Source organism: Ostrea edulis, chromosome 10 (genome assembly GCF_947568905.1).
Source record: "Ostrea edulis chromosome 10, xbOstEdul1.1, whole genome shotgun sequence".
In the NCBI taxonomy this organism is placed as follows: Eukaryota; Metazoa; Mollusca; class Bivalvia; order Ostreida; family Ostreidae; genus Ostrea; species Ostrea edulis.
Window position 1 is genome coordinate 35,157,095 of NC_079173.1, and position 15,945 is coordinate 35,173,039.

The 15,945-nt window shown below is 34.9% G+C and overlaps 1 protein-coding gene across 12 annotated transcripts in view; it reads right to left on the minus strand.

Moving 5' to 3' along the window:
• Positions 1-302: 302 nt before the first annotated feature.
• Positions 303-15,945, minus strand: part of LOC125665899 (tyrosine-protein kinase-like otk) — a 31,639-nt gene continuing 15,996 nt past the window's right edge. For 5 of the 12 annotated variants that reach the window (XM_048898863.2, XM_048898860.2, XM_048898862.2 and 2 more), the window contains 6 exons: positions 14,697-14,860; positions 10,183-10,306; positions 8,105-8,265; positions 7,369-7,693; positions 5,273-5,536; positions 303-3,933 (listed from right to left, as the gene is read on the minus strand). In XM_048898863.2, coding sequence (XP_048754820.1) covers positions 3,608-3,933; positions 5,273-5,536; positions 7,369-7,693; positions 8,105-8,265; positions 10,183-10,306; positions 14,697-14,860 — 1,364 coding nt within the window. In that variant the 3' untranslated portion in view covers positions 303-3,607. The remainder of the gene's footprint in view (positions 3,934-5,272; positions 5,537-7,368; positions 7,694-8,104; positions 8,266-10,182; positions 10,307-14,696; positions 14,861-15,945) is intronic. The other 7 variants (XM_056151128.1, XM_048898864.2, XM_056151126.1 and 4 more) reach the window with 3 other exon arrangements.

The window sequence follows — 15,945 nt, forward strand, 5'->3', positions numbered from 1 at the left end:
ATGTAATTATAGTATTTTTCTAATAACATGTGCATCTCATAATGTGATTACATGTACAGTTGTGTATATTATTTTATATTTGTAATTTCTTCTCCTGTCCACTCACCTGTTGTTTATCTTATACTATTAGATATATTGTGTATATACATGTACATGTACTGGATGTATTCCCATGGGTTGTATAACTCTTACTCAAGGACAATAAAGAATTGAATTGAATTGTACTGATATCTCGCGAGTATTATATATACTCACGCATGAATAAACTCTGATTTGTCTTACAATATTACCACAAAACAACATTTGTAAATATTTTGTATAAATACTTTATTGACTGACTAAAATTGTTGACCACAAAAAAGATATCTCATAGTGGGTTTTCTTTAAATGATAAATACAAAACTGCATTCATGAACTGGTGTGGTACATTCTTAATCTATGAAATGAATATTTCGTGATAATTTCAATTTGAATAAAATATGAAAAATCAGAATAGATTTAAAATAAATAGGTGATTGAAATGAGTATCTATTAATGTTAATTTCTATATCATAGAGTATATGTAAAACCAAGGGAGGGAACACCGGATCTGCAGGACTACACACACCACGTAATATCAACAACAAACACAACACATCCTCTACTCATCTCCCTTTGTTAATTATAAACACACTTGGTATTTTCCACTATTACAACTCTGAGAAAATGAATAAAGTGCACCGCCACGGCACATGATATGCCCGTCACATATTGTTAACAGTATAGATTGTACCCATTAAAACATTTTTTTTTTATATCACCTTAATTAAATGTCACAGTGACCTTAAAGTAGGATGCGACACACCTTCTACCTAAGATGCATTAGTTGACCAATGTTGGTGATTCTAGGTCTAATAGTTTTCAAGTTATGAGCCGGACAAGTTTTTGCCATATATGGCCATATCTTCTTAATGAAAAGTCACAGTGACCTGGTTTTAATGTGCGACACACCTTCTACCCAAGATGTATCTACAGACAAAGTTTGATGATTCTAGGCCTTGTAGTATTTAAGTTACGGGTCGGACACGAAAAAGCTAACAGACGGATGGACAGACAGATATCTTCTTAATGAAAAGTCACAGTGACCTGGTTTTAATGTTGGACACACCTTCTACCCAAGATGTATCTACAGACAAAGTTTGATGATTCTAGGCCTTGTAGTATTTAAGTTACGGGTCGGACACGAAAAAGCTAACAGACAGACGGACGGACATGAACGCCATACCATAATACGTCCCGTCTTAAGACGGGCGTATAAAAAGGGCACCACCTCTCTGGTGAAATTTCCACATCAAGCACTGTTTTCAAAAATGTCAAGCCAAATTTAAAAATTGCTTTAACGACTGAAATAATCCTTAATGCTGTAGGTACTGTGTTTCGCTTTATGTATGTGGGCTAGTAACAATAAACTCTAACAGAAAATTTGAAAAAAAATTGAACGTTACTTTGTGTTTAAATATTCTCTCCATTGCTAATTTCCTATTTTCTGTTAGGAAAGAAAATAAATGTATAAAAATTATAAATGTTTAAAGTGACCCAAATGCTCCAGCCCAAAACCATAAACTGCCAAAAACTACCCATCCGGACTCATATAAGTACTTTACCTCACTGATTCTCATGATAAATCCATTTCCAAAATTTTAATTCAAAATCTCCATGTATGGCTGAGATATTATGAGCAGAAACTATGAATTGTTTAAAATTTTCTTTATCCAAGGGGTATAACTCTGCTAAAATTTATTGACCGGAAACTGGGTAGTAATTTGACCTGCATATTCTCATGAATATGCACATCAGAGATGATGACTGGAAGCTATGATGGAGGAAAGTACACTATAAGCCTCAGCCATTTTATGGTGGGGGCATACAAAACGAAAACTAAAAACCACCACCAAATATGACAATTAGATGGTTACAAAGTAACATGTGAATTTATTTTCAGGGAGTAATTTGATATAACATAGGTAAAAAAAAAAAATGACCTAGTTATATGCCAAAATATATATATATACACAAACATACAATATGCTTGGAACAGCTAGTACTAAATTTGCTCCTTGAAAATATTTAATTGAACTGATCGGATCTGCACACAGATTATATATATATATATAGTTACAGATCATTGGCTGAATATCAGGATATATGTTCGTTGTGTGGTAAGGCTAGATGATTGCTATGAGATAGCATGCTTTTTGTACACTACAGGTAATACTAACCCTACAACTAGAACAACAAAATGAGACCTGCATTTCATTTCACATGTATTTCTGAATCTCCTGTATTCCTCACATCATAACATGCAACTTGTGGATTATTGATGACAAGAGATAGACTTAATTACCCAAAGTGTAGACATGGAAATTACAATTGACCTTTTCAGTGACCTTTTGAGTACAAATTAAACTGTGTTACTTCAAAAACAGAAGTTTTACCCTTAAGCCTCAATGGAGTATCTACAATGAAATACTGGGACTGAAATCAGTGACAAATATGAAGGTCAAAACCAGTTTTCTAATGAAAACTTTGGATCTCGAGTTCAGAAGATATATATAACTATTCTTTGGTCTAAATAGGATTCCATTCTGATGAACATTAAAGAGATTAATATGTTAAAACTATATGATAAAAAAGTTAAAAGGCAACTGTCAGGAATTAAAACATGGTCAAAAATAAAAATTTTGAATATCCCCCCAAAAGATTATTTGCCTACCTTTAAGCAGTTGTAGTTGTGACTAAGTACCGTATAAACGACCTTCCCACCCACCCCCGGAAAATAAAAGTTCTGGATCTGAACATGTTAGAGATGCCTTTCTTAACCAAATGTTTCAATAGAACAATTGCAGTAGTAAATACATGTCTTGGCCTTTCTGCCATTTATAAATAAACATGCATGGTCCTAACTGTATAAAGAACATTCTTTAAACATCAGATAATCATCCAATTATAATCAGCATCTATCATCAATTTTATATAGCATTACAAGCACCTGGCAAGACTGAGTATATTCAAATGATTGTACAAACATTCACAAATTGTGTGTATGTCATACTGCTGAACATCCACGTCAAAGGAAACAATGTACATGAATTACACATGCTTAATGAAACGATCATTGCATTTTATGACTGGTCTAAATATAATTCAGATTTTGACTACTACAGAACTATGATAATACATCAAACAATATTGCACAGTGACCAGAATGCACACATAACATGCACCAAATGACACATGATCTAGAGGTAATCCACAATGTAAAGAGAAACAAAATGTTCAAAATCAACACTAATACTACACCAGACTGGGTGTGTGACAGGTACACCTCTTATTACAGTATATAAAAGTTTTCTCATGGCAGTATAATAATGGTGTATCAACCAAGTCCCTTCCATTCCATTCTGCATAGAGTTTATTTTCACAGAAAACATGATGTCTATTGGTACACTGTTCTGTACAAGATGGCAGTCCCCATACATTGACAAAACACCTTCGAACCATCACCTTCACTTACATTGAGACATGGTCATGGTTGACATCAGATGAAGCGATAATTTCACATATTCTGTCACACAGAAGTGTGCTTGTACCCGTTTTGATCCTCTATTCGATTACAACAAAGAGCCACCACTATCGCCACCAATCCAACCAGCAGAACACCGCCCGCCACAAGTCCCACAATGATGTAAATAGTCCAGGCACTCATTCCCTCTTCCTTTTCGGCTGTTCCGGGTTGGAAGTCCTCGAATGGGTTCTTGCTAGTCATTATTTTGTGGTCTTCCTTTTCGGTTCTTCCGGGCTGGAAGTCCTCGAATGGGTTCTTGCCAGTCGATATTTTGTGGTCTTCTGGAAAAGGAGTTGTGAACAGGAATGGGTAAATGGGGTCAATAACATCTGGAGGAAAAACATTAAAACATTTTTGGATACTTATATGCATATTCAAATACATAAGCAATTGTACTACATGTACCTATTACCAGAAACGTTTGGGAGATTTCTCAAAACATAGGTGTCATATCTTTGAAACATCTTTTACATATACACCAATTTGAAATATCTTTTATGTATACACAGTTTTATTATTATGCTACACTACCAAAGTTACTTGTAAAATATAAATATACCTGTCTTAATGTACAAAGATTTAATTCAAAATTAGTTTGTAACCATTGATGTTTATGGTGATCTAATAAAACATCTTGGTGAGCCTACTATTCAATAAATAAATGTTTTTTCATACTATTGAATATCACTGACAAAGGTTCAGAATATGCCTTAATTTAATAAATAATTAATACTGGGTGACCTATCAAACAGTGATTGGGGTCAACCAAATGTCAATCAGTCAATAGCCAAGTTTTCCTTCTTTATACCCTACCAAATTAGGTTACAACTGGGAATTATGGCTAATTATTTAAACATTTTCATACAAGTCTATGGGTTGCCCCCCCTCTCTCTTCTGATATTACTGCAGGTGACTGCAATCAATGAAAAGCAACAAATGTCAAAGCTACAGATCAGAAAATTACAATAAAGGCAAATGTAAGGAAATAAAATTTTATCATCGTAAGTTGATGTAACCTGCAGCAAAGTGTTGATATGTGTATTATGTTATATGTATCACACAAGTATTCAGCCCTCCCCACCCAACCCCCTCCCCTCCTCGGATGAGGAATGAGACAACAAAAACTGAGGCCCCATGTCATAGAAGGTGTGGCACAATAAAGGTTCCAGGATTCCTGCTCAAAGACCACAAGTGCTGAGCATAGGCCCAACTTTTGACGCCCTTTGTTGGTAATTATAAGTGACATCTCCACATAAGTGAAAAATTCTTGAGAGGGACGTTAAACAATATACAATCAATCAATCATACCCCCCTCCAATGCACCAAACTCTATTCATTGCACTTCTTAGTTTATCATGTGTGAAATCTACCCCTCATCCCCACTCTGAACAGAAGAGGATGTGTACATGTGTGTCAATGTAGTGCAGAAAGTGTTGCATGGACTTCAAACAAAAAATTCCCTAAAGATAAGTCTCACATGGATTGGATTTCAACAGTCAGTTACTAGTGAGATCATCCACAGGGTGGGTTGGATTCTGCAGTGAATGGTACAGTAAGAGATTCTAATGCTCTAGATATGTATTCTAACTATTTCAGGCTATAGAACCTAACGGTGACGGAAATAACAATAAACCTATTCATTATCAGAGAAATGAAACAGAGCCAAACCTTCAGCATTTTCAAAGAGAATGGGGTTATTGTTGTTGGTGAAGCTGATATCAGGGAACTCCCTATCGATGTCACCCCCCTCCTGTTTGTTCATCCTGTCCAGTTCTTCCTGCCGTTTCTTCTCCCGCTGCTGCTGCTTCCGTTCCCGTTCTCTCTGACGTTCCTTCTTCTTCTTCTTTTTATTCTTCTTTTTCTTCTTCTTGTTTTTCTTTTTCTTCTTTTTGTTCTTCTTTTTATCCTTTTCCATACTGTTTCCACTTCCTCCTTGTAGAAAAGATAAAAAAGATGCCTACTCAGACACTGGTTACTCAACAACTTTAACTAGTTACAGTGAAAACTGCCTAATCTATAGTGAAAACTGCCTAATCTATAGTGAAAACTGCCTAACCTAACACCTGTGTTTACAGTTAAAACTGCCTAATCTGACACATGTGTTTATAGTGAAATCTGCCTAATCTGACACCTGCGTTTACAGTGAAAACTGCCTAATCTGACACCCAAGTTTACAGTGAAAACTGCCTAATCTGACACCCAAGTTTACAGTGAAAACTGCCTAGCCTGACACCTGTGTTTATAGTGAAAACTGTCTAATCTGACACCCAAGTTTACAGTGAAAATTGCTTAACCTGACATCTGTATTTACAGTGAAATCTGTCTAATCTGACACCTGTCTTTACAGTTAAAACTACCCAATCTGACACCTGTGTTTACTGTTAACACTGCCTAATCTGACACCTGTGTTTACAGTGAAAATTGCTTAATCTGACATCTGTATTTACAGTGAAATCTGTCTAATCTGACACCTGTCTTTACAGTTAAAACTGCCTAATCTGACACCTGTGCTTACTGTTAAAACTGCCTAATCCGACACCTGTGTTTACAGTGAAAACTGCCTAATCTGACACCTGTGTTTACAGTGAAAACTGCCTAATCTGACACCTGTGTTTACAGTTAAAACTGCCTAATCTGTCGCCTATGTTCACAGTGAAAACTGCCTAACCTGACACCTGTGTTTACTGTTAAAACTGCCTAATCTGACACCCAAGTTTACAGTGAAAACTGCATAATCTGACACCCAAGTTTACAGTGAAAACTGCCAAATCTGACACCCAAGTGTATAGTGTAAATGCCTAATCTGACAACTGTGCAATCCTTTTCATTAGGCATTCCGACCCTTATTTTCTTTCTCAATTTCATATTCTCATCATTTTTAAACTGCCATATAAGACTGCCATATAGGAGAAGTAATCTCAAGATTTTGTGACAGACAAATAGGCAGATGGATGGACAAACAGAGAGGATACAAAAACAATATGTTTCCCCTGAAGAAGGAAACAAGACATAATTGCCTCCCATTGCATGTCAGATCAAACAGCTCTCACAGTGATAATTAGATGAAATTTGTTTTTACTTTCTATAGTTATTCAAACAACATTTATCCATAAATAAGTGAATGGGATTGGGCAGCAGACACAGTATATTTAGCCCTCTCTCATCTTAATTAGTAATTTGCAAATCAAGATGAGAATCTAAAAATTAATTTTATGTGGCCTTATGCAGAATATATTATGTCTGTATGATGTCATATTTTAGATTGCATGTCATTTTGATGAAAATGAATGTAAAAAACGGAGTTGTACATCAGTATTCTTGCATGAATTGCACTTAATTCTGAAACAAATTAAAACACAACTGCTAATTTTGTTGGGTAAATCATGCAAAAAAAACAACCCATTATCATGTATACAATGTAGTTCTTCGTTGGCTTCTGAAGATAAACTGGTATCGCAGATGTTTAAGTGTGAATTAATAATAATTCCTAAAATACTGTGTTTTTTATAGAAAGATTTTTAATGCTTTTATGGTTTGTACCAAAGCACAAAATCAAATGTTCATTGAAATACAATTTTTGCTCATAAAAGAAAAAACATAAAGTAGCTCTCAATGCACATTGTGAATCATTGAAACAACATATTTTTTTCTCTCGATAATACCATGTGAATTGATGCCAGGAATTGATTAGGTAATACTAATTGAAAGAGAATTTCTATGTGTTTAAAGAGGTATACTTGCTATCATAGTGAACAATACATTACCCTCAAACATATCCTCATCATCATCATTGATGCCCGGTAAGTATGAACCGATGTATGGATTGACAGCACTCGTGGTGGTGGTGGGCTTGGGTGTGGTGGTAGTGGTTGTGGTGGTGGTGGTAGTTGTAGGAGCAGCTGTGGTGGTGGTTGTGGTGGTGGTAGTTGTGGTGGTGGTTTTTTTCGTGGTAGTGGTCAGCTGTTTAACGGTCAGCCACACATCTACGTGCTTTATTCCAAAGTAATTTCCCACCATGCATGTGTACTTCCCAGCATCCTCAGCTGTTATGTTCTCAATAACTATTTCTGGGCCATTGCTTGGAAGAAACTAAAATCATACATAATTTGAAATTCAATTCTTGTACAAAAAAACCCCCCAAAACAAAGTGTAAACAATTTGATCAGTATATGTGTAGGATTCTTAAATTCTAAATGTAATATCTATCTTGCAAAACACTGTGGATTACTATATAAATACGCGAGTTCTTTAAATAGTGACATGAAATTCAGAGAACATGAATTTGCATCTCTTGATCATGAAATTCTACATGTATTTTTCCAATATGAAAATAAAAGCAAGTAATTCTATTTTGTGAGTGATGTTTCTTGTAAAATTCACAATTTATATCTAAGAATCTACAGTTTTCAATTATGGGTAAGTCCATCATGTTTCCAAAACATATTGAAAAGGAAGGTAACTCCATATAGTAGAAAATGAAATGGTTGAGTGAACACATACGTCTTTATTGGATATGCTAGGATCATCAGCATGATTGTCTCGTTTGATCCACTGAGTGGTGGCATCTGGGTCATTTAGGGCCCGACATCGAAACACCACCTTTCCCCCCTCAATCACTGTGGCATTTTGTGGCTCTTCCAACACTAGGGGCCAGGAGGTTCCTATGTAATTATTAAGAGAATGAGCTATAAAAAACACACAACTATTCAATAAAGCCACAACTCTTTAAAGACCTAGCTATAAGCAATCAATATGGCACACTGTCTTTACATTTACTCCTCTTTAAAAACAATCTAATTTATAGAATTAGATCCTCTGATCCGCTCATCTACTATCGCTACACATACCTGCATATGTGTTAAGTGATAGTAGATGAGCGGATCAAAGGATCTAATCTAATTAGATTGCTTTAAAAATATCTCAAAATTTTTTATAAGATATTTTATAAACTATACCTACTACAGTTTATGAGATACTTGTATCTTAATGTATCCGTAATATCTTATAAAGTTTATGAGATATATATTAAGATATCTTATAAAGCTTATGAGATATCTTATAAAACAAATAAGATATCTTCTATTTTTCATAAACTTTATAAGATATCTTGTTTATTATACAATTTAAAATATCTTAAATTATAAAGTTTATGAGATATCTTATATAGTTTCTATTAGATATATCTTATGAGATATCTTATAAATTGTTGAAAATATTAGATATCTTATCAAAAATATATAGATATCTCATAAATTATATATTACGATATCTTTATAGATCGAGGAATAGATATGAATATAGCGTGTCATACATAAAGCTGAGCATGACGGGGTGAGTTTTCATCTATATTTTCACATCTTTAAAATAAAAAGTATCTTATCTCTGACACAGTCATACAGCACAGTCATATTTACTGACAACTAGCTTTCATACAGCACAGTCATATTTACTGACAACTTTCATATACAGCAGTCATATTTACTGACAACTTTCATACAGCACCGCAGCAGGGTTAAGGTGTCCCGAGTAAAGTTAAAACAAACATCATAAAATGTACCTTGGTGCACTTCATACTATATGACGTCACAATATAAAAGTACGTCACGACGTACAGGTCTATAGTTGTATCGCGGGGAAAATGTCATAATATTTTCTCGCTATTTATTGCCCTTATCTAGTGTTCAAGCTGTATGTGTTTTAATCTGTTTGTCAGATGACCCCCCCCCCCCCCCCCCCCCCCCAATTTCTTCGATAATATATGTCTCATATATTTATATATAATATGTGCACGGAAGACTGTAAAGTAATCTTTACATCACTTTGTGACCTTGATATCGCCCCCGATGTGTATAGTCATTTGGAATAAAGAAAACCAACGCATGTACATATCGACTCGTTACAGGTGAAAGATGACGATATTTTATTTCGACCTAGGCATATTCAGAAAGGTAACTAGTTGCAGATTTAGGATTTTGATACGGAAGGTACAATATTTTGCCTCGTTTAGATACGATTTGTATGTGAATGTGGAAAATGCCCAACATTTGAGTTGAGATTATGGAAATTGCTATATTTGAGAGGATATTGTACCGATCCGTATCACTCTTTAAATTTACCATATTAATGTCGACATATCAACCCCAAGCTGCAAATGATTTGAGTGCATCTTTCACCTGTAACGAGGTGATAAACAACTAAAAGTCTAGCGGATAAAAATAGTTCTACGTCACTTGTATGACGACGTAATAGGTAAGCAAAGGATTTCCCCATGTGATACGATGTTTGTTAATGTATTGACAAACGATTTTTACTAAAAATATGCGACGCTTGAAAGAATTTTACTTTTATATGAATATGCTGTTATTACTTGTAATTTACTCAGGACACCTTAACCCCGCTGTGACAGTCATATTTACTGACAACTTTGATACAGCACAGTCATATTTACTGACAACTTTCATACAGCACAGTCATATTTACTGACAACTAGCTTTCATTCAACACAGTCATATTTACTGACAACTTTCATACAGCACAGTCATATTTACTGACAACTTTCCGGTGAGGAATTAACTTACGTATAACATCCACAATGAACGTGAAGTTGACAGTGCCTTCCGAGTTTCGCACCACACATTTATACTCTCCTTTGTCTGATACTTGGACATTGTTGAGGATTAAAGAACTGTGTCGGGCCTTGGTCTGAAGCAAATTACAAGCAAATGATAATTTAACAATTCTCACTGCAATTTTCAACTGATGATGATTCTCACTACAATTTTTAATTGATGAATTAGTCCCCGAAACTTCATGAATCAGTTCACTCTGAAATTCAAAACGTACTGTGAAATAGTTATTTACGAGTGGCCCAGGGGAAATTTACACTAATTACACAGTCACGTAGTAAGCGCGTAAAATCCCTCATGCGTATTGTTATAAATATTTCATATATGTTATATTCTAAGTTACCACATATTTTTCCACGCGCGTAATGTTTGACGTGGATAAACACTTAACCAGACCCAGCGTAAATAACCACTTTTGCAGTATGCACATTAAATTAAGAAAAGGTTCAAGGACAAGGACACTTTAACAGAGCAGGGTTTGACATTTACTTTTTTGAGCACTAGACCAGTCAGCTACTTGAAATGATTTTTGCTAGACCTGACCTTACATCCAGTAGTCGTGACCAACTTTCCACAAACTGATCTAGTTTCTCCATATTTAAATGTACTTTATTCAAATGACAAACATTAATTTTAGTTTGCATGAACTACAACGTATTTAATTGTCTCAAAAAAGAGCTTAGAGTCTTGTCATTCAATTTAATACTTTCATTTTCAAACACATTTTCTGTTTCTTTAAATTCTACCCAGCACGGAAACTCTAGTCCATTTAGAATAAAATGACCTCAACCGTTTTTTTTTGTTTTTTTTTTTAAATCTCTATTTCAAAAGCCCTAGCTTTGTTTCTTCCCAACCTTTTACTTTTTTTCTCTTGGGACATCTTTCCTTGAGGACAAGAAGTCGTATTTAAATATAGAGACATTCCCTCACATATGTCAACACCGAAAAATGGCTGTTAACGACGTAATTTATTAATTCGATAAACACTTTCTTATATTTGATTCAAATAAAACTGGGTTTTTTTAAAAATGAAAATAAATTCATCTAAAACATAACTTCATTTACACTCATTAACATCGAGTAGATGTCGTAAAACATTACTTCCGACCGCGACTTATTTATTAGAACTAAAAATAGAGATTGTGTCATCACGCAGTTAAAATTGCTTGCAAACTCTAAAGTTATTCTTTTCTAGTTAAGAATACAATATCTTATTGTTTAAAGAAAAGTTTCTTGTTTTATATAATATTTTTTTTAACACGACCAGTCGGACTAGTAAATAGACATTTTACCCGACCGGACCTATCATTTAGTAGACTCAGTAGGTCGGACGTGCCTTAGTGTCAAACCCTGCAGAGACAGTATTAGCCTCTGCTAAACATCAATACTGGAGCTGGTAGGAAAGTCTTAAATGACATTGTCCACATCTAGAGAGAGAGGCTCCAGAACTCTCACAGAGTGATAAGACCTGTGGGAGAAGTTTCGGGGGGGGGGGGGGGGGGGGGGGGGGGGGGGGGGGCGGGGGACTTGCTGTCACCTGTCAGAAATCCCCTGTTCCAACATGATTGAGTGCCAAATGTAACAGAAAACAGTATTAACCTCCACTCTGTTTCAAGTTTAGACCTCTACAAGTGGCACAATTCAGTCCAGTCTTGTACCAATCAGGCAAAATGGCTAATACTGTCTTTGTTACTATACTGCGAAATGATTGGATAATGACCCAGCTAATACTGTCTCATGTTACTATACTGCAAAATGATTGGACAATGACCCAGATAATACTGTCTCATGTTACTATACCGCAAAATGATTGGACAATGACCTGGCTAAGGTCTGAGCTGATAATTATGTGATATTCCAGTAAAACACAAAAACATTAAAGTAGCAAATATTTAATTGACACTGCATCTATTTTTGCATTAAATATCATCTAATATACTCAGCGCCTCAGAAAACTCGTCTCACAGCATTGTGTTTACAGTCTGCAGGTGCATGATCATTAGGACATCCCGTGGAGATTTAATGCAGTTTATCAAAGTCATACACATAACATCATTCAAAATTAACTGAAAATTGTATATCATACCAACACCTTCTTTTCAGCACCCTACCCTAGAAGATTACTGCATCTTAAAGGCAGAGAATAAATTGGCTTCAGCCTCAATAAGACATTCACTGTAGAGATTATATTAGATCTTTGTGAATTTCTTCTTCAAAGACTTGAAGTCTCTAAGATCTGTTGGATAATATAAATAAATAGGGATTCTGAGTCACCAAAATGTTTATTTCATTACTTGGAAAAAATCTGAGAATTGGTAGGAATGTATAAGTAATGTGCAGATGCCAGACATTTTCAGCCAAACAATCTCCCAACAAGATGTGATCAAAGTAAATATTGTCTTTAAATGCTCTCTAACATGCTTATTTAAAGAGGTAGTATGCGTAGTACATTGCTTAAGGGGGTACTGTACATGGTCATAATGGCTGACTTATATTCCTTTTAAAACATGAATGAAAATATAAATATCAGCAATATTTGTCCATTCACTTCCAATTTCATTGCCTAACTGAGTAGCTGCAGTACGTCTGAGCATGTCGACTGCTGAACTGTATAGACTGCGGGTTTAATTTTAAGCCCAGCAGGTGTTTTAAATATTTTTCTGATTGCTTTCTACTATTAAACTGCATTTTTTGACTAAATAAAGTAAATTTGAAAGTTTTCAATTTCAAAATATTGTTGTACATATCTCCACTTTTCATCAATCCAAATCAGATTTCTCTGGTGTAGCATTCATCCTTAAATTTCCATGTTAATACACAATGTATTCTATAGACACTGATTTTAGTATACCAATACTGTAAAGTGTTATACAAGGGCTGTTCGATATGTAATGTGTACTGTTCAATATCTCAAAAGCATTCGACTCAAATAGTGAAATGAACTTCAAAGTATTTTCCGCGGTTTGAAATACATAATTTCAATCTCTGAATCCATTTCTGAAATGTGTCATGGAACGTTGATTTAGGTAGACCTCTGAGGCACTGACTGATGGCTGAGCCAAGGGCTTGTTGGGACTTGTAACGACGACCAGATAAGAACTTTTCAAGTTTTGGAAAAAGGAAAAAGTTGCATGGGGCTAGATCTGGAGTTATATAATAATGGTGGGTGTGGCAAGACGGTGACCTTCTCTGACTTCAAAAATTGCTTCACAAGCTCAGATTATCATGAAGTAGACGAACATTTTCACCCCAAGAAAACCAATGTCAACTGAGGTGTATGCCGAGGTTGACAATGGTTTCTCGAAGGGTGAAACTTTTCAAAGTTATCCTCAACTTCATGCAATATTTGTTCTATTATATTGAACGTTATATATAAACAGCAAAGCAGAAAAACTTATGTCTGTTTACATTTGATCAATCACTGTCATGCGATATTTCGTATATCGATGCAGGTATTAGTGTTTATTACAAACGGTCAAACGACGTCGTCTAACAATCTATAGCAAACCGTATGCGCATAACTTTGACGCATGTGATAACTTTTAAAATAACACCTGTTGTCAGGTAATGTTACCTGTTCTAGGTACTATTACCCTGGAGCACGTGCTTTCTGTTCTCAGAGAGTAACAATGCTTTTTCAAATGCTTCTTGCATGACCAATCAAATTTAAGTATTTTACATGAAAGTATAATAAAAAGATAGCTATAACTAATGGAGTGACAAATCTTTTCCACAGCCTTATTACATAATGATCAGTAATCAAATTTAATCTTTAATAACTTGAGAGATACAATTTGGCTCTTGTCAAAAGGATATGCTAGAAGCACCAGGCCATTACTCCCTTGGAACAAATGGAATTATTCTATCTGTTTAATCCGAGATTCCTCTTACTCTTACCACCGCTTTTATAAAATGGTGAGGAGGCGACCTAATTCAAAGTGATGTTTCATTTGTTCAAGGTGTTCTAGGGCATTTAAACCTGGGTTAACATTGTAGTAGTTGTAATCAAAGTGTTTAACCTAATGTATCATGGTTTTGTTGTGACCCTTTAGGGCTAGGTTTGACAACAATATCATCATCAGGCTCACCAGAGGTCAAAAGTTTGCAAAAATCTTTTTAACATCACCACAGCTGTACAACAACAGGGTAAAGGTGACTCAAGTGAGTAATATGGCACATATAAGCCTCATATTGTTTCAGTGGTTCTAAAGATCTTTTTAGAAAAAAAATTCCTAAATTCACTAATCTATTTTATATCCTTTTTGCACCAAAGGTTGCATATCCCTTCATTTGAAAAAATGCAGAGAGTTTGATTGAAATTCTTTCAGTGGTTTTAGCTGAAAATGTGAAAAGTCTCTATTAACAATGCCGACAAAGTTTATATTGATCAGAAAAAAACTCACTTGATCCACCACCTCAGGTGTTCTAAATAAACTATTATTCTTGACTATTTCACATAAACTCACCTTTGGTCGTTTACTCGGGTCAAACAAGCTTTGATCTTTATACCATGTAGTAACTGGTTTGGGGTATCCATATGCTGGACAGCTAAGCTTGATATCACTCCCCGAGGACTTGGCAATAATGTTATCTCCATTGAAAGGCCTGGTCTTTGGCTTCCATCGTGGGGCTGTCATTTTAATGTTGACATTAAATTGCATTTATAATAACATTACTTAAGAAATGAATCTTATACATGTAATTCTTTTCTTGATGGCGGTATCAGAGGGAAAATTGGACAGAAAACTTCAATGCGCGTTAAGTAAGTGAGCGCATTGATGAAAAAGTTTTTCGGCCAATTAATTCATTTCTAATCATTTAATTATGTTTTTCAATAGTAAAACAAATAGTTTCTCTCATCAAAAAGCTTTAACGTTTTTCAAAGATTTTGTTTTGAAATTCATACGATGCATCAATATACATTACGAGGCCAAAATCTGGTTTTCTTTGATCGATGCAGAAATCAAAAGATTTTTTTCAGCCAACCTAATTTGCTGTAATTTCATCAAGGCCATAAATTAAAATTATATGAATATCAATTTTTGTATTTATTATGTCATTAAATCTAATATTAAGCACAAATGACTGTGTACTGTCAGTTTCCCGTAAATGTATGATGTCACATGACAGTGCAGGTCAGTAACCTTTGATTCAACTTCTCCACCCTCATGTGATGGACAGTCGTACATCATACATTTTTGCAAAATCTTGAATCAATTAAACTTTGTGCATGATAGAAATATATCTTTTGTAGAAATTTTATTCAATGGGTACAATTACAAAATCTAATAAACTATTTGATATTGTAAAAGTTATATTTTCTAAAATATGTATATATATATATAAGGGCAATAACTCTGTAATGCTGGTGTTTTCTCTTATAGCGGTCATTGAACGGCTTCGATCCCCGGTGGCCCGAGATGACAGATGGTAGAGCACCCAACACTAGAGATTCAGGGAGCCTGGGTTCGAATCCCATTCTAGTCCAACATTTCCTCCCTTTCTCACCGGTACACGGTCTAGTTGTGATGTATTATAATGACTTATTTCCCTGGTTATGACCCATTGTGACAATGCATTTTTACATATACAGAATCCATAAAGTTGTTGTTTTTGAAACTGAGTCAGTTTTGTTACTTTAACCAGTTTTTCTGTATTTTTATCATTCTGATTAACAAAAATGTGTGATTTATCGTAAATATAGATTATACCTCT